General features: G+C 35.9%; 1 protein-coding gene across 1 annotated transcript in view; it reads left to right on the plus strand.

The window, feature by feature from the left end:
• pth2ra (parathyroid hormone 2 receptor a) overlaps positions 1–25,858 on the plus strand; it is a gene marked incomplete at its 3' end in the record, with an annotated part of 55,537 nt that overhangs the window by 24,190 nt on the left and 5,489 nt on the right. The window contains exons 7-10 of the mRNA XM_081367969.1: positions 6,149–6,302; positions 17,144–17,204; positions 20,094–20,160; positions 23,595–23,689. Coding sequence (XP_081224095.1) covers positions 6,149–6,302; positions 17,144–17,204; positions 20,094–20,160; positions 23,595–23,689 — 377 coding nt within the window. The remainder of the gene's footprint in view (positions 1–6,148; positions 6,303–17,143; positions 17,205–20,093; positions 20,161–23,594; positions 23,690–25,858) is intronic.

A 25,858-nucleotide genomic window follows, 5' to 3' on the forward strand; every position in this document is an offset into this window, starting at 1 on the left:
AGAAGACCCCACCGGGTACCACTCATCTCCACTACAAATAGGAAAAAGAGGCTACAATTTGCACGAGCTCACCAAAATTGGACAGTTGAAGACTGGAAAAATGTTGCCTGGTCTGATGAGTCTCGATTTCTGTTGAGACATTCAGATGGTAGAGTCAGAATTTGGCGTAAACAGAAGGAGAGCATGGATCCATCATGCCTTGTTACCACTGTGCAGGCTGCTGGTGGTGGTGTAATGGTGTGGGGGATGTTTTATTGGCACACTGAGCATTGTTTCTGACCATGTCCAACCCTTTATGACCACCATGTACCCATCCTCTGATGGCTACTTCCAGCAGGATAATGCACCATGTCACAAAGCTCGAATCGTTTCAAATTGGTTTCTTGAACATGACAATGAGTTCACTGTACTAAAATGGCCCCCACAGTCACCAGATCTCAACCCAATAGAGCATCTTTGGGATGTGGTGGAACGGGAGCTTCGTGCCCTGGATGTGCATCCCACAAATCTCCATCAACTGCAAGATGCTATCCTATCAATATGGGCCAACATTTCTAAAGAATGCTTTCAGCACCTTGTTGAATCAATGCCACGTAGAATTAAGGCAGTTCTGAAGGCGAAAGGGGGTCAAACACAGTATTAGTATGGTGTTCCTAATAATCCTATAGGTGAGTGTATATATATATATATATATATATATATATATATATATATATATATATATATATGATATGATATCAGCTGTAGACACTAACCAGCGCCACTATATTAGTCAGACCTCTGCCATTATTACATGAATGAACTAAAAAAAGACTTTTGTGTTCATTTGTACATCCAAACACTGAGCAACTGCCATGCTTCGCTCGTTTGCAAGCCATGATGTCTCTCGAGGAAAAACCAATATCGCGCTCGCACGGTCGTAGCTCATTTTCTCATGGGCGGGCCAAATTCTCTGGGTGGGCAAAGCAGAGAAAGGGGAGGTAACCTTTCCCCGTATGATGGCATAGGGAAGATTCCAGACTGGCCCATCTGAGCTTTCATTTTCTCAAAGGCGGAGCAGGATACCCAGGGCTTGTTTTACACCTATCGCCATTTCTAGCCACTGGGGGACCTTAGGCAGGCTAGGGGAACTCATATTAATGTTAAAAAAAGAAAATTTAAAGTGACCTTTAAAGCATACAGGGGCTGCCAAGTTGTAAAAACGTCTTACTGTAAATATGCATAATAGTCTGTATGACTCATGCACAATATTCTAAATCTTTAAAGCCATACAATAGCGTTGTGAGGAACAGATCGATATATCTTCCTTTCCACCGTAGCTCTCTAATCTCATTTAAGCATTCACATATTTGCCACATCACATGCAGAAGTACGAATTAAACTGAATGACTTCACTTTTGTTCCTCAAACAAAGCTATCATATTCTATAAAATTTACTTTTGTGAAGATAGTCATACAGGTTTGGAACGACGTATGGATGAATAAATGAGAACTGAAAAAAATGTAACACTGATTAAACCCAACATCTCATTCTCATTCATAAGCTGTTTACATCTCTCTCTGTGTGGACAGAATATAGAGCCCATGTTGGAAAAAGCACTGGAATTATAGCTAGTTTTGCACATTATATGCGGTAATTATAGTTTATCCAAATCACTTATGACAGATAGTGTTTTGATTAGTCAAGAAATGTTGCGCTACATTTATGGATATTTGTGGTAAATGTAAACTCAAACATCAGGCTAAATACCCTTTTTATGTCATGAATATTCAGTATGCAGAATACTAAGTAGAGTGAGGATCATAAAACTAGAAAAATCCTAAAATCCTAAACATTTCTTATTATTATCAATGTTGAAAACACTTGTCCAAACAGATTCTGAAAATATATATATTTTGTAACATAAAGGTTTTACTGTCACTTTTGCTGAATAAAAGTATTAACTGCTTTAAAAATTAAATCTTATGGACCCCAAGGGTAGTGTATTGCAGGATCAGCGCCCTTTGTTGGACTTAGAGCAACATTCTTATCAAACAATCATATCTGTAACCCTACAATATATCCAGACTAAAAGTGTGGAGTGAAAGCACAGCTAAAAACATATCTTAAGATTTGATCAGTAGTTGCTGTTGCAAGCCTCACTATTATTGATTATACTTGGTGTTAGGGATTTCAACAAACTCCTAATCCCTGATATTATTAAACTATAGTCCATAACTCATCCTGCAGCATTTGGGTTCAATGATGCCTCAAAATGTGCAGCTTGTTGAGGAGAGGTGTTCTATTACTTTTCTACGTGATCAGACGTATGATTATCACCTGCTAGGCAATAAATCAAGTTTAAACATCCCATAGACTTGCAATGAAGGGACTAAGCCATATCTAGGGACCAGAATGTCATAGTGGGTGGCACTTTTGACTCTTTTGGACCAGTATGCAACCACCTTATATATACAATGACATTTGGATGGACAGATATTCTCGTCACAAAGTCTGGGAGTGGCTGAGAAGACAGGGAGGTTAAAGATTCAAAATCCAATGAGGTTTTCTCATGTGCATCTGAAACCTGCTCACAGCACAGACAAGGTTTGATCTTTTGTTTTATTGATCGTGTGGTTGAGGATTGGGAATGTATGTTTTAAAGCGTGATTTGCTTTTGCAGATTTGTACAGAATAAATTTGGAGAGAAGTCACGAGGAGGCAGTGCTTCTGTGATTGACTGATTACGCTGTCCATCTGCTAACACTCACCTGTTGTAGATGTTCTTCAAATCAGCCTAAATGGGTCAGACTTGGTAATGGATGGACAAATGACTAAGTAAACAACTCATTCACTCGCACATCACCACTTTTGGTCACGTTCGAATCGAAATTAACGTTTTATCTGTGATTGAGCCGGTTTTGAGTGACCACTCAGGTCTGTTAAATTAAAGCTGCACCTCTATGTCTACAACCTTCATGACATTCTGTTTTCTTTTTCTTTTTCTGGACTAATAGTCTTAAAGGATGAGGAACAGTCATAACAAATCAAAGCTACACAAAATATGTTTGTTGCTGTATTATTTTTGAAGCAATGTAAATGTAACATTACATGATGACATTACGTGTCTAGACATGGAGTAAAGCAAATGATGTAGGCTAGCTAATCAAATTTAAGGCACTGATGTTTGAAAGAACCACTTGCTCTGCACCCCTGTACCTAAAATTACTACTTCAGACTTACTCACCACAGACTTACATGTGGTGCCATCCCAAAGAGGTACAAAATCACCTTCACAGACTTTTACTTTAACTGTTCCCTGCAGGCGGAATGACCTGCCTACTCAACCCGAGCTGCTGAGTCTTTGTCCATTTTCAATAAACCGCTAAAAACACATTATTTTTTATCAGCACTTGACCCATTAACACTATCACTTTCTATTCTATCTATTTTTTCTATTTATTTAAATAAATTGCTATTGTTCTCCTCAAGTCTCTTTGGATAAAAGCTTCTGCTAAATAATTAAATGTGCTGTAAATGCAATGTTTCTTATGTCTTTAACTCATAAACTGTGTAAGGCTATAGCTATGCATAGATGCAAAAAAAGAGACTTTTATCCCTGACTGAAATCTAAACCAAAGAGGCACAACTCTTTTGTGAAATGGCACTGTTTTAACTGATGATGTCAAAAGTTGCTCTTATATCCGTTTTAAATTTGACACCATTAACAATGTTAACTTCACCCAATGTTAATATAATCTCTTTCAGGTTTTCAGATTTCGGTATTCCAAAATATAATTGCTTTTTTACAAACTGAGAATTTAACAGTAACTATAATACAATTGCTAGTGAAGGCTGAGAATAATTGAAAAGTCATTTAAAAGACAGTTAAAACTAGATGCTTCTCTCAAAAGAGACAGACACACAGAATTAAAGATGATTCAAAAACTTTGCTTCAAAATGTGTCCTAGAGGGCTTCGAAGCGAGAAAGAACCCACTTTGGGTCATTATGATAATCATATACACTATATTGCCAAAAGTTTTGGGATGTCTGCCTTTACATGCACATGAACTTTAATGACATCCCATTCCTGATCCATAGGGTTTAATATGGAGTCGGCCCACCCTTTGCAGCTATAACAGCTTCAACTCTTCAGCTTTCCACAAGGTTTAGGAGTGTGTTTATGGGAATTTTTGAGAAGAAGCAGTCTGCATGCCTAGGTGCTTGATTTTATACATCTGTGGCCATGGAAGTGATTGGAACACCTGAATTCAGTGATTTGGAGGGGTGTCCCAATACTTTTGGCAATATAGTGTATTTTGCACCCAGTAATGTGAAACGTTAAACAAAAGATCTTGACCTCACAGTCATTATTATTGATTATGTCCAGAAGGCACTGGATGAACAAATTTCTCTCACAGCACAACTGTTAAATGGTGTAATAAACAGCAATCTTCAGTTCCACATTCTAATTTGCTGATTTGGTGCTAAAAAAAACTAAATGTTTCTTATTTGCTACTTAATATTTTTGTGAAAACAGTGGTAAATTTTCTCATGATCCTTTGGTGAATAGATTTATTTGAAATAGAAATCTTTTGTAACATTACTGTCACTTTTGATCAATTACTCCCTAAATTATAGTTATAGATAGTTTAATTTTCATGGGCTTTTAGTTTGTTTATCTTCAGTCACATGCTTCCTTTGTTCTAATTTCCTGCCTGTCAATAGTTTCCAATGACACTCATTCAATTAGCACACCTGTTCGCCCTTGAGTTCATTATCACTCTGCATTTTAGTTCCTCCTTTTGTTCAGTTTTGTTATGTGTTACACACTGTGTTCTGCTTTATACATTTTTGGTAAAGTTTTTGACACTTTACTTTCTTGTTAAAACGGAACACTCAAATACTTTATGACAAACAAACAAAATGATAACATTCTTTTTATTATAACATAATTTCCATATAACATTTTTGAAACACATTATACCCTTTATCAAAATCAGAAGACTTTGAAGGTTCAGAAGACTTATTTTCTCTGATTGTCTAGTCAAATCATCACATGATCAGTTAATTCAAAGAGAATATCCATAGAAATGAAGTCAGTTCTTTTGATTTCCCTAAAAAAAATCTCCACAGAATTATCATTATTCCCAGCATACATCTTTCGAGAGCCCTTGAAAAAGATTCCTGGTATGACTTCAAGAAGTTGCCTGAGACAATACCAAGATGTGCTGAAGAGTCTAGGCTGAGGGTGGCTAGAAAATAAGAGAGAAATATCTGTCATCTAAGCTTTGATTGTGATGTGAAATCCCTTTTAATTCAGTTCATTGGTCTGGAAATGCTTCTTGGCCATTAACCACACAGATCTGTCATGGCAGTGAGCTAATAGCTTCATTAAAGTGCAGCTCTCCATCTAGAGCATCAGCCAGTCACCTGACTGTAGTGAAAGGTTGTCATTTTGTCACACTTCTACTGTCCTAAAGAGTGTTTCTGTCATTTGATGCTGACAGTGTCATCTTAAATGAAGTTAGTGAGCAAATTATTCTAAAAGAAGATTCATGACGATAAGCGGAATGTAAAAGAGAAGACTTAAATCTGACAGTTCACCCTTTCTTTCTTCTGTGAAACACAAAACTGTGATTTTTTTTTTTTTTTTTGGCCATAAGGTGAAAGCCAAAGGTGTTTTGACATGCAAAATTTGAAGCATTCTACTTTAGAATGCTTTGGTGTTTTTTAGTGTTCTGCAGAAACTTTAAATTAAGTAAAAAAAAGTCTCTTTCTGCCCTTTTGTTCACGATTGATGCAGTGTTTAAACAAATAAGAGCACATTAGAGAGTCTTATAGATGAATTTTGCTTTGATCTAAAGAAGCCCGTGTGATTATACGGATTGTACCATAACAGAAACAGAACAAAGGCATCTTACTTCATTTTGCTCTTCTTTCTTATGTCAGTCTGAACTTAGGACTATTTTCCTCAACAGAGAACTATTTTCAACTCTTTTTTTGAGGTGGCCTCCAACCACGAGTAGGAAATAGTTTGTCACAGCTGAAGTATTGCTTCCCAGCCAGTATGTTTACTGATTAACTAAACATTTGGCTGGATATAATCGAAACTGCCATGTTTTGGTGTGGGTGTTGACTTTTTTTGCTACGCTCTTCTTTTTCAGATGGGTTGTAAAGTGACAGTCTTGCTGTTCATATATTTCCTGGCTACAAACTATTACTGGATCCTGGTGGAGGGCTTGTACCTGCATAGTCTCATCTTCATGGCCTTCTTGTCTGACTCGAAATACCTGTGGGGCTTCACTTTGATTGGTTGGGGTAAGTATGTCTGCTGAATGTCATGGTAGTAAATTTCCTAAAAGAGGCAAATTGTTTATATTCCTGCTTCTGTTGGGTTTGTAACTTTCTTAGTAAAATAAATGCTGCTGCTATTGGTTTTGATCTGCTGGGTTTATAGCTTTGTTCATAGACAGACATGTAATTGTATTCTCCTTAAAGAACAAGGCCAATCATTTTTTTTCACTTATATTTTAATTTTGGCTGCCTTAGCTGGCTGTTTTATGACTAATGTGTTTATACAGTATATATATATATATATATATATATATATATATATATATATATATATATATATATATATATATATATATATATATATATATATATATATATATATATATATATATATATATATATATATATATATATATATATATATATATATATATTGTGTGTGTTTTATGCTTACCAAAACTACATTTAGAATTTATAATAAATATATTTCCCTCCACGAAATGTACTCTGATCTATAGCATGTTGACAAATGAAATCACATTGGCCCTCATTTATCAAAAGTGCGTACACCAAATTTCCAGCGTACACCTGGCGTACACCCAAAACCACGTTAACTTTGAGATTTATCAATATGGACGTTGGCGTACGGCACGCTCAAATCCTACGCCAGCTCGGGAGGTGGTGTACGCACGTTTTGAGTGCGGGAATGCGCAAAAAAACTATTCCTAACACCACAAAACGCACTGACAAACTAAAAGATATAATATAATATGACCCACTGTAAAAAAAACAACAACATAGTAATTATAAACTTTGTGTTTATTTTTGTGCAACATGGACTTCAATGTTTAATTTGTGTGACTTTACCAAAGCATTTGAATTGTAGGCATATGTATTCCTTAAGTTGCGAGCCTGTGCGCTTTACCTGACGTTTCAAGCCTTGTTTATACTTTCGCCTGGCTCCGCAGCGCGAGTCTCCGCAGACTGCGCGCGCACCTCCCCAAACGGACGAGGCGTTTATACTCGACGCGCTCGCCGTTGTACTATTCTTTGAAACGATGGTTAGGCCAGGGTTAGGCCCGGCAGGTATGCACGGACTGGGTTTAGTAATGAAAGGCTTCCAATGACCAAAAAAATAATTCAGACTGACAAAATAATAAAAATGCCATTCTTCTTCTTTTAAATAATAATAATAATAATAATAATACAAATAATAATAACGACATTCTTCTTCTAAATAACAAAAAGCGTCATTAATAATAAAAATCTAGAAATCAATTTTGTTTCTTTCCACTTCCCTGGTTTCGCTTTCTCTTTTTTCAAAGAAGTTTCTCTTTAATTTGCCGTCTTCCGTGTGTCCATGGCGTAAAATGAGGGCGTGGGGGGAGCGGAGACTTGAATATATAGGGGCGTGTTATTCTAATGACGATCGTTTTCAGCCGCGGCATTTATCAAGGGCAGGTATTGCGTACACCAGAATTTCAAAGGTACGCACAGCTTCATAAATCAGGCGATGAGAGGAGTGTAAGCATAATCTTACGCCAATATATACGCCCGTTTCTACGCAAGATTGATAAATGAGGGCCATTGTACGTAAGAGTATATGCACCACACAGGAAACGCAATTTACCAAATTGACTTTTCCATGAATGAACATGTCATCATGTGAAAACCCAGAGCAAACCAACAATGAGGACCCTGGAGAAATAGCGAGTAGAACAAGAAGAGGTTTTTACTGAGAAGAGATTAATAGAGAGGACGGAAACCACAGGGAGGAAGTAAATAGAGTAGCGGGAAAAGAAACAAAAGAGCCGCTCAATTAAGCATACAAATCATTATCTGTGCAGTATTACGTATTTTGTATCACATGGTGCTCCCTCTACTATATTCTCTATTTCTGGATCCAGTGGTGGAGTTCTTCACATGCAGCTTTAATGACGCAGTCATTTTTTGTCCATGCACAAGAGATAGCCTGCAGAGATTTATTGAGCATCAATCAATATATAATGTTTTTTTTCTTTAACCTATAGCTTGAGAAAACACTGTATTATGTGGAGGAAATTCTTTGCTCAAACATAATGATGAGGCTTGATATAAGTACATCTTTAGAAGTATACAAATTCATCTTCATTATAGACTTTAGATAAATGTGCTTTTTTTCAGTATAAGCAGTGTGTTCAGCTAAATATGTAATCAGTAGAGAACACTAATAGTTTTATTGTGAGTACTGGCTGGTGATAAATGTGTTAGCTGACAAGAATGCAATACTTCATTATAAAATGAAATTGAACTGTTTAGCTAAATGAAGAGTCTGTCGAAATCATTGTGTAAATTGTTTCTAGGGCATTGACCTTACTTTTGATCAAATCGACTGAGAAAAACTCATTTAATTTGTAATCTAGAGCTACTTAACAGTTCATTTTATTTAGTTCTGCAGTCTGATGCCCCCACATAATATTAAAATACTTTGTGTTAATAAGAGAAAAATGACTCCACTTTATAATTGAGTGGATAATATATATGGGAGGTTAACTGTTATGGTCTGTAGTGTGACAGTGGACCATTCCAAACAAACTAGTGAAGTTAAAGAGTTGATAAAAAGTGGCTAAAGTTAAAATAAAAAATAACTTGCACAGCATCTAAAAATATTTTAGATTTTATTATAATTAGTATATTTATAATACTTTTGTGCCGTTTTTAAAATAAAAAAACTTTTACCTTTTTAAAATATTTATATTAAAATATTTGACCTCAAATATTCTTATGCATGTAGAAATGAATATACGGCAAGTCTGCTAATTTTCTTGATATCATTATGTCATTAATACTGTATGTTTCTCATTACACATTCCTTTGTTGAAAAGATAAAAACGTTAAAGAAATAATCAACCAAGTTTTTTTTTATTTATTTTTTTATGAGAGATTTAATGAGCTCTAAATATATCACTTGTTTCAGCCAGCTAAACTTTCACACCATCAAACCACACAGATGCAATAACTTACAGGGATATTTGAGAACTACATTAACAAGGTCTCATTACGTCATTTCTCATCAGCCTTCCGATTTGAACGTGATGACTAACCATATAAAGAACTAAAGAAGCAACTGTCTTAACTGTTGACAGCAGGACCATTCTCTGTATTCAGTTCATTATGATGGTCAAAGCAGCAGACAATTCAACAGGGATCTTGGCTGTTATTTGTATATTCATGTGAAGGTCTTGTTTGTCTAGGAAAGAAGTGCTATTTTCCAACATCATAAAACATACAGATGCCCCTGCCTTTGAATATATATCTTATGTATTCCTTTGAGAAATTTCTACATGGAAACCAATAAGCTATTATTTATAGCAAATGGTATTCATACCCTTTCCTCCGCTCCCACACGGAGAAACGGCACAATGATAGCTCACTGCAGTTTGTTTTGAGAGGTAGCTTCCTTTTCAAGTGGTTTCAAGTTGAAGTGTTCTTTATTTATTTGTCATTCCTGTTTGATGTGTTCCTAGTGGAAGGGCAGAGATTGAGGTACCTTTGATATGCAGATTCCCTGTTCTAGGAGCGGCTGCTCACTACATTCTCTTGAATGCGTTAGGCATGGCTTATTAATGACCTAAGGGTTAAGTCTTTGAAAGTACTACACAATAATGTCATGTTGATACTGTTAAAATAATGTTAATGAGGGGAAATTTTCAATCTTCAAAGGATGAGTGATGTAATTCATGTTGTGGATTTGAGCTCCTAAATATCTTGTAATGCCTAATGGCATAATGATGATATCTTACATAACGGATTCATATTTATTTGATGGAAAGGAAACTGAAACTAAGGAAAGGTAATTGAACCATGCTGTGTGATGCCATACTCATTGTTTGTGACAAAGGAAATTTTTAGTCTCAAAATCATTTAAAGGAATAATTCAGCCAGAAAAGGACATTTCTGTCAATTAGTCTACTTACTGTATACCCACGTTCATGTTTTTTTCCCCATGGAAAAGGAGTTTATCAGGTTGGCTGTGTGCACATTTCCATACAATGCATCATGAATCTGAAGCTGGGTTATGATTCGATCCAGTTAAATGTATTTGGATTATTTATTTGATTAATTTGGATTATTGTATTATTTCCAAAATATGCTGATGAAATAAATATAATTAGAGAGACAATTTACGTCATAGTCAAATATTGACAAAATAATAGATCGACTTTATATTCACTATATCAAAATTCAGTTTTGAGATAAATGCCATTTTTTTGGATAAAAATATACATTTTATTATTGATTCAATTAAAAAAAATCATGGAAAACTACTTTTATGTAGTTTTTTTTTTTTTTTAGCTTGACATCTATGGGATCAATTTCCCGCCTAAAGCAGCCACGGATCAAAAAATAATAAGCGTGAATCAAAAATTTAAAAACACATGTAAAAATATATTGCACAAACTGAAAAAAATTATGCAAAATGATCAGAATAGCAAACAACGTGGTCACGGATCAAAATATAATAAGCGTGAATCAAGAAATAACAAGCATGAATAAAAACTTTAAACACATTAAAAGTTATTTTGCACAAAACTTAAACTTATGGTCATGCTTTCGTAAAAGTATGTTTTCCTTGGTTTTATTACTCTGTACTTTGTGCTCTCTTGCATTTTCTGCTCATATTTTACTCTTTTGTACGTTTGTGCTGTTTTTCTCTTCGCTCTTCTTTGTTCTTTCTTCTATGTTCTGCGCTTGCTTTCCCAAATGTTGCAGTTCCAGTTTCATGTAAATTAGGGTGGGCTTAAGTGTCACCATTGGTCCACTAGTTCTAGATTGACAGCTACTCCTCTAGCCAATCAATCGAAGAGGGGAGTTGACGTCACACCAATGCGACTCGTGGCTACTGATGCTTACTTATACCAGGGGGGCAGGGTTTCATAAAATATTGAAGCTTCCCCGGGCACCGCCATTGATTAGCGGACCATCACCTGCTGTTAGCATTCCATTGACTCCCATTCATTTTGGCGTCACTTTGACAGTGAATAACTTTACATCTGAGGCATTTAAAGACTCCATTTGTCCATTATTTATTTCTAAAGAAACACGAAAATGTATAAAAGGCTCCATTACCATGTATCTTACGTTATGGCCCTGTAGATGCAGTTTTTGTAAAAATAGGCTAACGATTGCGTCATAACCACGCGACTCTCTGTCGCACAGTTGAGAAACTACGTATGGACAGGAGGAGAAGCTCGCGGGCAATCGGGGGGACGTGGAGGCAAAATGACAAAGTAATTAATCAGAATACTTAGCAAAAGTTTCTCCTGCTCCTATAGCTCATGGACACCTCCTACTCACGATCTCCGTCTCCGCAAGTTTCAGAAGGGAATGATTCAGATTTCTCTTGGCACAGCTACTAGAAGACAGACAGGTTGCTCACGTCACATCTACGTTGTCAAGCTCAGTTTGAGTCTGCGCAGTACGCTCGACCATCAGGGAGTGAGTGCTTCTAATTGACTTCACTTGTCTCCGTTGAATCCAATGGGGTCGCTGTGTCCAGTTTATATACTGTCTATGACTTATACAGGGGAAGAAGACAGTTTAATTTAACTTTACAAAGACTTTCAAGCAGTAAAGCTACAGTGTTTCATCAAAGAATTGCCGATTTGAATGAGAAGTTTGAACGAATAACTCGCTCGTAAAAACAGTAACTTGCCACCACCTACTGGCCGTTTTACTTTCATATTTAATCAATAACAAGGATGGGCAATGTCGGTCCTGGGTGCAGAGTTTAGCTCCTCCAACCCTAATCAAACACACCTGAACCAGCTAATCATCGTCTTTAGGATAATTAATACTACAGACAGGTGAGGTTTTTATCGGAGTTGACGCTAAACTCTGCAGGACAGCTGCAATCCAGAAACAACGTTACCTATCCCTGATGGAGATGTTGCTGTATTCAAATTTGAAGCTATATTTAAAACATTAATCCTAAAGTACTATGCAATTATGTAGCTATGTAAATAAACACAATAAGTATGTAATAAATCCAACTGGTTTCTGTATATCTTCTCTGTAACACAATCATTTTCAATAATCTTTTGTCAAATTTGGCGAGGTTAATAAAAAAGGTAGGCAATGCGTAGCGGTGACAGGTCAAAGTCCTAAAGTCTTCAGACAATGGCCGTTTTTAAACTTAGTTTTTGCAAAGAATTGTAGCGTTTCATAACTGCAGGATGTTTCACTTACAGCAGCCTTAGCAAATTGACATCATGAGCCAAGTAATATTGTTTAACACCAATTACCAGTGTGCACATTAACATTCTCATGTATCTCAAAAAAGATTCTTTAATTTAATTATTTATTTCCAGAGTTCAGATAGCTTTACTGCTTGAAAGTCTTTGTAAAGTTAAATTAAACTGTCTTCTTCCCCTGTATAAGTAAGCATCAGTAGCCACGAGTCGCATTGGTGTGACGTCAAATCCCCTCTTCGATTGATTGGCTAGAGGAGTAGCTGTTAGTCTAGAACTAGTGGACCAATGGTGACGCTGAAGCCCACCCTAATTTACATGAAACTGGAACTGCAACATTTGGGAAAGCAAGCGCAGAACATAGAAAGAAGAGCGAAGAGAAAAACAGCACAAGCGTACAAAAGAGTAGCCTAAAATATGAGCAGAAAATGCGAGAGCACAAAGTACAGACTAATAAAACCAAGGAAAACATACTTTTTAAGAAAGCATGACCATAAGTTTAAGTTTTGTGCAAAATAACTTTTAATGTGTTTAAAGTTTTTATTCATGCTTGTTATTTCTTGATTCACGCTTATTATATTTTGATCCGTGACCACGTTGTTTGCTATTCTGATCATTTTGCATTATTTTTTTCAGTTTGTGCAATATATTTTTACATGTGTTTTTAAATTTTTGATTCACGCTTATTATTTTTTGATCCGTGGCTGCAATACTTTAGGCGGGATTTTGATCCCATAGACTTCGCCTGGTCACTATCTGGCTTGGATGTATAAAAATAACTGCATGAATATTCTTCAAAAAAATCCACCGATAAAAGAAAATCACTGAAACAACATAAGAGTGAGTAAATGGTAACTGCATTTTTGGTGGACTGTACCTTTAAGAATGGATTCAGTGGATAGATAGATTGATAGATTGATTGATTGATGGATGGATGGATGGATGGATGGATGGATGGATGGATGGATGGATGGATGGATGGATGGATGGATGGATGGATGGATGGATGGATGGATGGATGGATGGATGGATGGATGGATGAAAGTACAAATTCTGTGATAGTGGGATATTCATACAATTAGAAATGCAGTTTTATTTTAGACTGACTGCTCACCTACTTTTTCCAGATTTACTAGGAAATGTCCTAATGAAAAGTAGGTTGTATAGCATATCCAAAGTCGTCATGTATGAAGGTGTGAAAGATAATGTAGTATGAGTCAAGGCACATATAATATCAACTAAATAATCCCAGACTCCCACAGTTACCCCATCATCACCATGGGAACTGCTGTCTGAGAGGAGAGCACCCTCGATTGACATGTTCACCCTAAGATCCAGGCAGTTTTGCTTCTTGATATGCATAATATGATCCTGGTTTCACCAAGGTTTAAACCATGCATCTCATCAGTGGGAAGCAGCGTTTTTTTTTCGATTATTGGCTGAGCCACTCAAGATTAACCACAGCTGTTAAAATAAATTCAAAATAAAATGTGTTGAATTACATCATCATTATTGATTTTGCAAAAGCAGAAAAATGTTTTAAAGACTAATTTTTGTATTGTTATTGTTTGCATAAAACGGAGCCAAACAAATTCACTGCCATCTTTTAACTTGGAAGGGATTGCATGCAGGTATGATGTTCATTATTCATCAGGATGTTTTATGATAAATTTATGTTAGTACTGTGTATTTCCGTAACCTTAACCTAAAATAACACTTTATTTTCACTTTTATAAACTTTTTTTTTTTGATGACTGTGGTGGCTCATACCAACTTACTAACTTTGAAACACTTACTACAATGAAAAACTGCTATTAGCCTTAACTTATACTGTTTATTCAACAGTGTTTGTGATATTCTTACATTTTTTTTGAGTAAGTAAAGTGTAAGCGTGCCGTGGGTTTGTTGGTGGGAGGGGCGGGGAGTGTCATGTGAGAGGAGGTAATGCCTTTATTGCGCTATGATTGGCTATTGCGCTGTTCACACGATAAATCCTGCCTTTTGTTTTCATGCATATTCAGCATCCCCAAATTGGTCTGTGTTAATGGGAAGACCAATTAAAAAGAAAGTAAACAACTCACTTAGATATCTCCTGTTCATTTCACATCACATTCAAACATTAAATTATGTGAAAACATGAGCTGCAAAGGTTAATTTTGTAAAATCCAAATAAACTTTAGAGATCTTTATTGAAAATTGTTTCAATGTTCAAAAGAACATTTTCCATCTCAAATTAAGCACTGACTGTAGTAGCAGCTGGTGGCCACACCACATACTGACTGCCAGCTTTGATATCTCTGTCCAGGGACCAATTAGTCAATTTCTGTTTGTCAAATGTCTGTGAAATTTGTTCTGTTTATGTCTCAGTTGTTGAATCGTCTTATGTTCATACAAATACTGGGGTTGGACAATGAATCTGAAACATTTGGTTTTAGACCAGAATCATTTATTAGTTTGGCGTAGGGTCTCCTTTTGCAGCCAATACAGCATCAATTAATCTCGGGAATGACAGATATAAGTCCTTCACTGTGGCCAGAGGGATTTTGAGCCATTCCTCTTTCAGAATAGTGGCCGGGTCACTATATGATGCTGCTGGTGGAGGAAAACAGTTTCTGACTTGCTCATCCAAAATACCAGAAAGTAGCTCAAAATATTTAGATCTGGTGACTGTGCAGGCCATGGAAGATGTTCAACTTCACTTTCAGGTTCATCAAACCATTCTGTCACAAGTCTTGCTGTGTATCGGTGCATTATCATGCTGGTACAATGTTTGAACCATTAGTTGCACACGGTCATCCAGAATGGTTCCGTAGTCCTTGGAAGTGATGCGTCCATCAAGTACAGTAGGGAATGCCATGATATTGCAGCCCAAACAATCACTGATCCACCCCCATGCTCTTACAAAAAAGAAGTTTATTCAAGTGTGCCATTCCTTCTTTTAAACTAAAAATAAGAAAGTATACTTTCAGTCTACTTTTTATGTAGGCTACTTCTCAGAAATATTCTTTATGTACTTCTCAGAAATATACTTAAAATTGCTCGTAAGTATACTTGACTTATACTGACAGAAAAGTCTAAGTAAATTTGGCCTATTCTTGTACTATGGCCTATACTTAAAAGTATAATTAAGTATACTTGGCTTGTAGGTGTGTTTACTTTTTTGATTGAGTAGCCTATAAAATATATATATTTTTTACTTAGTTTTACATACTGTCTTATAATAATAATATGTTTAATTTATATAGCGCCTTTCCCAAGCTCAAGGACGCTTCACAATAACAGTAAAGAACAAACAATCAGTTCATACATAAATGGACAATAGACATTTGCCCAGTCCAAGAAATGAGCGATTGCAGTTGCATTTCGCATTACATTTGGAATACAAACAGAAACAAAAAACAAAACTATTTACAGACAGCATAGAAGGTGGGCAGTTGAAGTGAAGTTCAGATGCAAAAGACTAAGGAAACATTATGACTGTAATACAGAGTTATGACTGATAATACTGTTTAAACAAATGGGTTTTGAGTTTAGACTTAAATTCATGCAGCGTGGTTGTTAGACGAAACAGTACGGGGTGTTGAGCCTCTTTGGGGCTTCTCCACACCGTAACTCCCATGTGGGAAAGACAGTAAAGGTGGACTCATCAGAGAACTATACATGTTTCACATAGTCCACAGCTCAAGATTTGCACTGTTGGCACCAATGAAACGTAGATATGGCATTGGCACGAGTGACCAAAGGATTGGCTATAGCAACACGACCATGAATACTGACCCTGTGGAGCTCCGCGCACCAACAATTTGTTCTCTTTTCAACTCTGATATGTCTCCCATTATGTTGTAAGGATTGCAATATTTTATGTGCAGCTGTGCTATCGCTCTGCTAGTTCAACCTTCACACTCTGCTCTTACTGATGGAATGTAAAATCAATGGAGACTGGCCACCAGGCTGCGCATGTATAGGCGTGAAACCTCAAACACTATATTGACCAGCTTTCAATTTCAAAGGCTGATTGTGAATCGAGAAAAACCATTCAAAGTGAAAAAAATAATAATAGCAATTTTGTCAGAAACCAAATATTCAATCAAGTTTTCTACGTACCAGACAGAACAGATGCTCTTCCCGTCCAGTGTTCAGAAAAACACTCAATTGGCAATAAGTAAAGCTGCATTTTTCATTATCCATCTATGAGTGCAAGCCTCCACAGGTGCTCCTGAACCTCTGGGAAGGCATTAAATCAGGGTCATGCTTCAGTGCCTCCCCAAATATCTTAAGACGTTTTAACATCCATTTACATGATGTTAGATTTTGTTCACGCCATTTATTGTGGTTTACTGCAATGCATGCTGAATTAGGAAAACAATACTGTTGCATTCTTGTTTGGATAGTCCACATCATATGAAGGCATGCAATGTAAGTCAAGTATAAGTATTTTACGTAGTTTACTCTCTTTAGATATGTATTTGCAAAATGGTGAACAGAAGCATATTTTGACATTTTTTGACTGTGACCTTATAATATTATAAAAAAAATTATAATATAACCACTAGCTTTACCATCGTTTTCACTAACAGTAAAATGTTTGCTAGCAGTTCCTTCCTTGAAATACCCCCCCCCCATTTTTCATTTCAGGTGTTCCTGCTCTTTTTGTTGCTGCATGGGCAGTTGTCAGGGCAACGCTGGCGGATGCAAGGTGATTTCATGTCTTCTTTCTCATAGACTTGACCTCTTGTCCTAATCATCTTTGTAGAAATGATGGCAGATGTCATCTAGAGCCTTCGTATGGCACTGTTCATGAAAAATATTGTGGGTAAAAAACATAAAAGGCTTGGTGAGGGAGCTAAAAATATATTATATATATATATATATTTTTTTTTTAGCTTTTTGATATCTCGTGAGTTATTATTTTTTAATCAGAGTTACCACCATTTCAAACAGCCCTGCTAGATTCAAAAAGTTTAATGCCAGGGGAAAAAAATATTGTATTAATCTTTTTTTTTTTTTTTATTATTAAGCAAATAAAAAGCTAGTCTAATAAAATTGAACCAGCTAAGTAAAAGAAGTGCATTAAAATGGCCATGGTATTGTTTTGTTTTAAATTATCAACAACATAGGCTAATGAATATATCATAAATATTCAACCCTCACTAGTTCAGGTCTTATTGATGGCTCATTAATGACGTGACAACACAGGGCACATTTTCTAGTTATAGTGAACTGATTTGATCAGTTAGTACTTCTCTTCGATCTGTAAATGTTTGTGTTTTTAGGTTAAATAGCCACTTCTATGTTCAAGCTGTTTATCACCAGATCATCTAAATGAAGTAGTGTTTTCATGCCAGATTGATGTAAGACGGATGCAACTTAAAACACCCAGACAACTTTTTCCAACTTTTAAATTATTTGAATTAAGGGTATTAGAGGAGTGATCTTTTCCCTGTTTTATTTTCAAACACTTGCTGAATGCCATTGTCTCGCTACCATCGATAGCACAATTTGTATTCTTGCAGCTTACAGGCTGTTAGTCATGGTACAAAAGCAAATGTCTTCAAGCAACAACTTGCTGCTTCTCTGGGGAGAACACTCTTTATAAACATAAGGCTTTGCTTTAGCTGTGGTGTTTCTTTTGTTACTTGTGTTGTTAAGGTGGCCTAGTTTAGCTTATCACAGATTGTCTCTTTATCTTTATTGTATCTAAAAAAAAAAGAAAAGAAAAAAGTCGCATTGCATGTTATGTTTAGAGGGGTCATATGGTATAATATTAAATCAATATTTAAAATTATTAGAAAATTTCACAATTTCTGAAATTGATATTTTGCAATACGGTTTATTGGAATGATATTAACATTAGACATTCTGATATGAGGGGGTTGAAAGAGTATGTACGACATCGTCCCTAAAGGCCCCGATGCCACCCACTAAGCCACTCATAAGATCATTAGCTTTGGTGGGTAAAGCGTATATGGAAACAGGTCAGGTTCAAATGTTTGAAAAACAATTGCTAGCATTTTCAGTAATCTAATATAAACTAAATACAGTATATCAAGATTGTGTCAATAATAAAAGAAATAATACTGATTGCTTTTTAATATGCTAAATGGTTTTTGAGACTGACAATATACTTTATGATGAATTAGAATTTTCCAACTTTTAATTTATTTGAATTAACTTCCTTATTAAAGATAAAAATAGCTTATAATTTATGACTCACTGATTTTTTATTCCACTGAGTAAAATAAAAATGAAATGCTCAGTTTGGCAAGGCAAGAAGTGAGAGCTCTGTAAAGTATCTTGACATTTGTCACTTCTCAGTGATGGTGGGTTAATGGCTTTCTGCAGAACCATAAGATATTCCACTCTGAAAAGCAAATGTGAAGAAGATTACAGGTACTCTCAAGTCTTGATCTGCATTCCTGTAGCTTAACTGGTTGCGTTTACAAAGCGGAGGTCATCAGGCAATACACATTCTGATAAAATATGTACCTTGAATGCATCACAACACGCTGGCTGCCAAATTATTAAATGCAAATGTTGTCTGGGTGTTTGATATTCCACATGCGTCTCAATATTTATGTACTTTGCTTTTTTTTTACCATAATTTTGTCCTATAGCAGCAACATTGCCAAGTAGATTAAACTTGTTTAATGCAAGAAGTAAAACTCAGTACAAATTTGTTTCATTATTTATATGAATACACAATATTTATGTAAACAATACTAATTAATAAGCAGTTATTTATCTGCATATTTTTCACTAAAACATTTTAAAGAGGGTAAAATGCAAGAGAATTGCTTTTTTTGAATTGATGCATTAAACAGTGTGTAATAACTGATTCTCAGAAAAAAAACTTAACTTAAGAGCCAAGTGTGTTCTCCAGTGTTTCCCTGTTTATGTCTTTCTGCATCAAAGTCTTTTATTTACTATTGTTATATAAAAGTATTGACTCAGTCTCATTTTAATTAGTCCTTTCATTCCTTTCTTTGTTCTTTTACATTAAAGTAGAATGGACTATTACATGATACTCTGCCTGCAGTGCCCATATTTAGTAACTGTCTATGGCACTAAAGGTAATTTAAATGAGGATAATAAAAATCAATTCAAGTTATAATGAATATAATTATTAACAAATGTTCATTATGACTCTTTAGTTTTGCTCCAGACTGGCCATGCATTCAGCATCCCTCTGAGTATTTACTGTATGTTCTATTTATGGACAAAATCCTCTGCACGGCATATTATCCATTCAGCTGCACATCATAGTAAGCATTACTAATTGGATTATGAATGGCGTAACAAATTGGTGGTAAACAAATGGAAATGAGTTTTATAAAGCGCCTGAGCTTACTCAAAGTGAAGGAGGGGGTCGGTGACTTCAAGAAGAGCTAGATACTAAACTATGTCCTCCTGATCTATACAGTATGTACTGTGAAGTACAGTATATCATTACTGTGTTAGCACTGCCTCTGGGACTGGAAACCTATCTGCTTTTCTCCCACTCGATCTAAGCCTTTTAAAATATCCATCGCATCGTAATCCATGTGTGCCAGTTCATTCATCATTCAATCTGTCTTTATCTGCTCAGATGCTGGGAGCTGAGTGCAGGAAACATCAAATGGATCTACCAGGTCCCCATTCTGACAGCCATTGGGGTGAGTAAAAGCGATGTGAAAAACTGTCAGTCCCTTAATAAACACGGCGTGAGAACGAAGCGGCAGCCTGGGAAACAGTTCAAAGACTGAGGCAATTTACTCTGAGGAGGGAGAAATTGTCTAACTTCAGCCTAACTTTTCTCTTTTCTGTTATTCAACACTGCAAGATGAAAAGAACTTTGCCAAAGAAGGCAAATGTCAGAGGAACTGGCAAGAACATTACCATAATTACAATGTGAGTGTGCGAGTGTGTTTCTTCCAGATTTGTCAATTATTGGATGCAGGCGATAACATGATTCAGACATGGGCACAGTCAGAGAGACTGAAGTGTCTCAGCGGGGGTTCCCACGTTAACCTAAGCTCTCCATTCTAGTTCATTCTGTTCATTTAAAAAAGATTTTTTGATTTAAAAACTAGGGGTTTTATTCATCACTGTTAAATTTAAGTGATGATTTACTGCTACTGGTTTAACTTCTCAAGCAGTCAACTGCCAAGTTCATATCAGCCATGCATACAAGTGATGTGCAGTGGCCCCAAAAAAGTATTCATAAATGCTTTTGAGTCATTAAAAAAAAATTAAACCAAGTGGCAACTCGAGACCTTTTCTCAGAAATTACTGTCTTGCTGTTTAAGGTGATTTTGGTTGGTGTTTGAAATCAGGGTACACTTTTTTCAATGGTCCCTACCAGACATTCTGTTGACTATAAGTAGCTTTGCAACTACATGTCATTTTATTCCCCCAACCCTAACCTAGTGGGTTACCATTATTCTAACAATATTAATGAAAATACTTATTAGCATATTATTACTTAATGATTATGTAAGTGGTTATAGTTTCACATTAATTATGAAACTGTATATAGTTTAGTTCTCTGGGAGGCATGCAAAGTTACTGTTTAGTTGGTGAACTACCACATTCAACTGAGTTAAATTGATTAACATTTAGTGCAAATAGTCAGCCTTGTTGGCAACGATAATACAGGCTTTACACTACACTTTGTATGAATAGCATCTGTCAAATAGTTTAAAATAATAGTTTTTTTTTCTTTACTATTTTTTACTTGGAGCAAATAGTATCTACCACTATTTACATCTTTTACACTTACTGTAAATACTACTACTTGCAGTAATTGCAATTGTGGTGCCGGTGGAATAGATATCGAACACATTACGTGTAGCCGACAATTTTGTTTTATTCCTCATCGTACCAATAAAAAAAAAAAAAAAAAGAATCTTGTGCTACAGAACCTTTGAAGTCGTTTAGGTCATCTCTACCATTCCGCTCATTCTTCACTTAAATTGTACATGAATTCCAGTTTGTGGTTGTAGGTCTCAAGTTGACATTGTGAATTTTTTTTTCCATTTTGATGTCCATATGGTTTTGTAACATTGCATTTGTAAATGTAATTTAAGTTAATTAAATAGATCTTTTATTTTAATGTATTGTATAGGGGATTATACATGCAGTTTTTATGGCATCACAGTATCAGACATCTGAGGGTTGTGTTTATGTGTGGATCTTATAAATAGACATATGTAAATAGCATATGTAAATAGACTCGTTTGCATTGGTTGAAGTTGTAAATAATCTCCATACTGGTGAGAAATGTAATCGTGTTGGTCTATATCCAACTGTTCACTTATCTCTTTGTGCACATCAAGCAAATGTATTATTCCATGAGGATGATAAAGATGCCTCAGCACGATTTCTTGCTCCAGGCAGCACAGCTGGACTCTTTACAAGGTTCACACACAAGGCGATACAAGTTGGTGTTTGTGGTTTTAAAGAGATGATTCTAACTTTAAATTACATCAGTTTTGCCCCTGAAATAAGACCGAAAATCAGTGACTGGTCCTTAGCCCCATTTCATGCTGATCTACTCAGATATTGAGATGATGATTTTTCACACATTTACACACACTCAAAAATTCTGAATACAGTTCTAAAATACTGAGATAACATAATATATTCTGATGCAACACACACACATAATGTAACGCTATTAATATTATTCAATCCCATTGTGGCCGTTGTGGATGGATGGATGGATAACAATTAAAAAGGGAAAGTCAGATGTATAATGAAAGTAAAATCTGGCCAATGATGATTCATATGTTGCAAACTGTTAAAGCACATTTCCATTTTTTTCCATACTCCCACTGAACAGATGGTACATATGGGGGTAATATTCTGCAGAAGAGGTCAGATAAATGTGTGATTGCCGTGATTGGGAATAACTTCATTGTTTTCCTGTTGCATGTCAGAGAAGAGCTCCGAGAAGAATGTGGTGTTTTCATCAAAAAGAGATATTTCTGCAAACAGTCATTTTGTTTGTCCTTTCAGTGCTGTTAGTGTCCTCTTTTATCTTTTTAAGGAATATAAATATGTGTACTCAATGCTATTGCTACACTCTTAAAAATAAAGGTTTCAAAAGGTGGTTTTCGCAGCGATACCATAGAAGAACCATTTCTGTTTTCCCAGAGAACCTTTCCGTGAACTGTTTTTAAAAGAACCATTTTTTCTCGGTGTAAAGAACATTTTAATTTTATTTTGGGTATAGTGTGTGTGCAGTTTTAATTTTTATACGGTATTCAGAACACAGTCTGTTGAGCTTTAACTTGCACAGATCGTCTTTTGCCACCCCTGCAGCAAAACATTTATAAGCAAGTTTTATTACCTCTGATATTTAAATCTACAATATAATGACAGACTTTTGTGGTTACTGAAATGTTGTTTTGAAATGCTATAAGAAATTTTGTGTTCTTTTGGAGGCATTTAAGCGTTCATTAATCAATCAGTTTGCATCATAATTCATGTTGTTCAATAACACCGATGCTTGTTTGTACTCATGTTTCTTCATTAATTATTCATGCTCAGTCTAGCAATCTAAATCTTAGCTTTATTTGCTTTCAAAACACTTTTTTTTAGCTGATAAGTACTTATGCAAAACAGAAAACAAAAGAAATTAATATTAAAATAACTTTACACACCAAATAATGCATCTATAACGGAGTCATTTTTGTTTGTGAAATGCTGAATTACAAATACCATAACTTGAATTATACCCTAAATCTTATTTTCTGATCCCAGAATGCATTTTTGTTTGTCTCATTGATTTCGGACTGAGCGCAAAATCTCATGCACAGACATCACACTCATTGTGATGAGCAGATGGAAATTAGCATTTTCTGACATCCCAGCTCAGTTGGGAAAAGCCAGCCATGCAAATCACTTGTACGGTCATGTGCTGGTGACCTCCTGCGACAGGCTTTATTGTCCAGTTATCCATAATGCATAAAATCCTTAGTCATCATCAGTCCTTATTACAGTTTTTCAGTTACACAAATTGCATGAATTGTGTCAAGGTGACAGAAGGGATTTTATTAGCTGTCACCTTTTACTCAGTTCATTCTCTCTGCATTCTCTTTTTCAGCTGAACTTCATCCTGTTCGTGAATATCGTGCGGGTGCTCGCAACCAAGATCCGCGAGACCAACGCAGGCAGATACGATACTCGGAAACAGTACAGGTTTGTGCGTCCATTTCCACTGGGCAATGGTTTTACGCATTCAAGTGCCTTGAAATTGTGAATTCAATGTTGTACCAGCCTGAACTGTCGGTGTCAGTACAGTGGCATCGTCTCTGGTATCAGATTGCTGTGAGTGGAAGCTGTCCCTGCAGCAACTATTTATTTCCTTATGTAATTTAGGCAAAATCTTTCATCTCACAGCTTGGAGGCAGAATTGCCTGTGGCTAAGAGATGCGATAACAAGCTTTCCTTCCTACGCCTACTCATTATACGGTTTGATTCAGGTTGTGTTTTCCATCATTCCATCGTGTACTGAAATCAGTGTCGCATTTTAAGGTCACTGGATATTATATATTTGATCTTACATGTGGAAAGAAACATTTTTGTCTTCCATTTTTACCTGGCTTTGAATAGATGCTTTTAGAAATGCACATTCAGGCTTTGGCATGTCAACATGTTGTTCTGGATGCACCTTAAAAGATTCCAGTCTGTAGCAAAACAATGCCAATGGATGTCATTTTGCACCGCTAATAACAGTAATCAATTTGATCATTGCTGTATCCCTGTTAATTAGTGGTATGCTGAGCCCCAGGTGTCAGCTTGCACAGCTGGTAGGGCAGACATGAAGACACAGACAAGTCGTGTTTGCAAACAGTGCGTTATGCTAAGCCAAAGAGAGCCCTGGCTGATTCCTTGTCACAATTTGAAATAGAAATAAATCTGTAATGCGAATGACCTTGGCTTGTACGCCCGCATGTCACATCGCTTGACTCTTATTTGGTACGACAATCCCTTTACTGGAACACTTTGGTTGATCAAACTAACCCGGGCTTCAATTAAAAGAGGATTTACACCTCATGGTCTTCTAGCATTGCTCTTTTCCAATTATTTTTCATGATTCTTTTCATGACTTATTTGCAAGACATTTTACCTGTCTTCCAGGGCAAGCAAGGGATAGCCATTAATATGTCGCGCTTGTCTTCGTTCAGGTTAAAGCCACACGGAGGCGTGTGGGGTGTCGTTCATAAAATAGGATTAAAGACAAACTTTTTGAATTTATAATATCACAACTACGTCTCATGCTGTACTTGGCATCATCAACCTACACAGATATCTCACAGAGATCAAAAAGTGTAAGTGAAACTGTGCATTAATAGCTTATAACAGGGCAGTTTAGCCAAAAACTATATATCTGTCATCATTCACCCTCATGTCATTCCAAATCTGTATGACTTTCTTTCTTCTGTTGAACACAAATGGAGATGTTAGATTGTTTACTGTTTTCGCATGAAATTGAGTAGGGGACAGATGCTGCCAATCGACAAACCAGCAAATAATTCAGCAAATTATGTTTTCAGTATCAGTCGGTTCCTGACACAAATCTTTCAGAAGACTTAAAAATGTAGCACACAAGTCATAGACTATTTTATGGTGCTTTTATGTCTTGAGGAGTTTAATAACATCTGTCCCCGTTCGCAATATGGAAAATAGCAGCCTAAAAATTCTGCCTAAAGATGTGATCAGATTAGTGAAACTTTGCATTAAAGTAGATCCATTGTCAATAGTATAGTGATACATTAAAGGAATAGTTCACTCAAAAAATTAAATTCTGTTATTAATTACTCACCCTCAAGAATTTCGTTCATCTTCAGAACACAAATGAAGATCTTTTTTTTTTTTTTTTTTTTTACTTTCTGCTCCTCCATTGACAGCTATGCAACTACCACTTTGATGCTTCAAAAAGTTCATAAAGAGATAATCCAAGCTAATCCATATGAATTGAGCGGTTTAGTCCAAATTAGACTTGATTGCTCTATATGATGAACAGATTTAATTGAGGCTTTTTTTCTGCAAGAACCAATGAGCTTCATTCTCGTGTGTTACGCAGCACGTTTGAGTTTTGGCAAGGACCAATGAGGTTTGGTATGCTGTCAATGGAGAATACAGAAAGCTCTCAGATTTCATTAAAAAGATGTGTTCCGAAGATGAACGAAAGTCTTATGGGTTTGGAACAACATGAGGGTGAGTAATTAATGACAGAATTAAATGTTTTGGGTGAACTAGAGTCACTTCCAAACCAAGCAGATTTATATTAGTAAATGAAGCAAATTTGCATGTTCAAACTTGAATCCAATGGGAATTAGCATGAGGATTTTTTTTTTGCCTCAT

This window comes from Scardinius erythrophthalmus, assembly GCF_964197995.2.
Source record: "Scardinius erythrophthalmus genome assembly, chromosome: 6".
NCBI lineage: Eukaryota > Metazoa > Chordata > Actinopteri > Cypriniformes > Leuciscidae > Scardinius > Scardinius erythrophthalmus.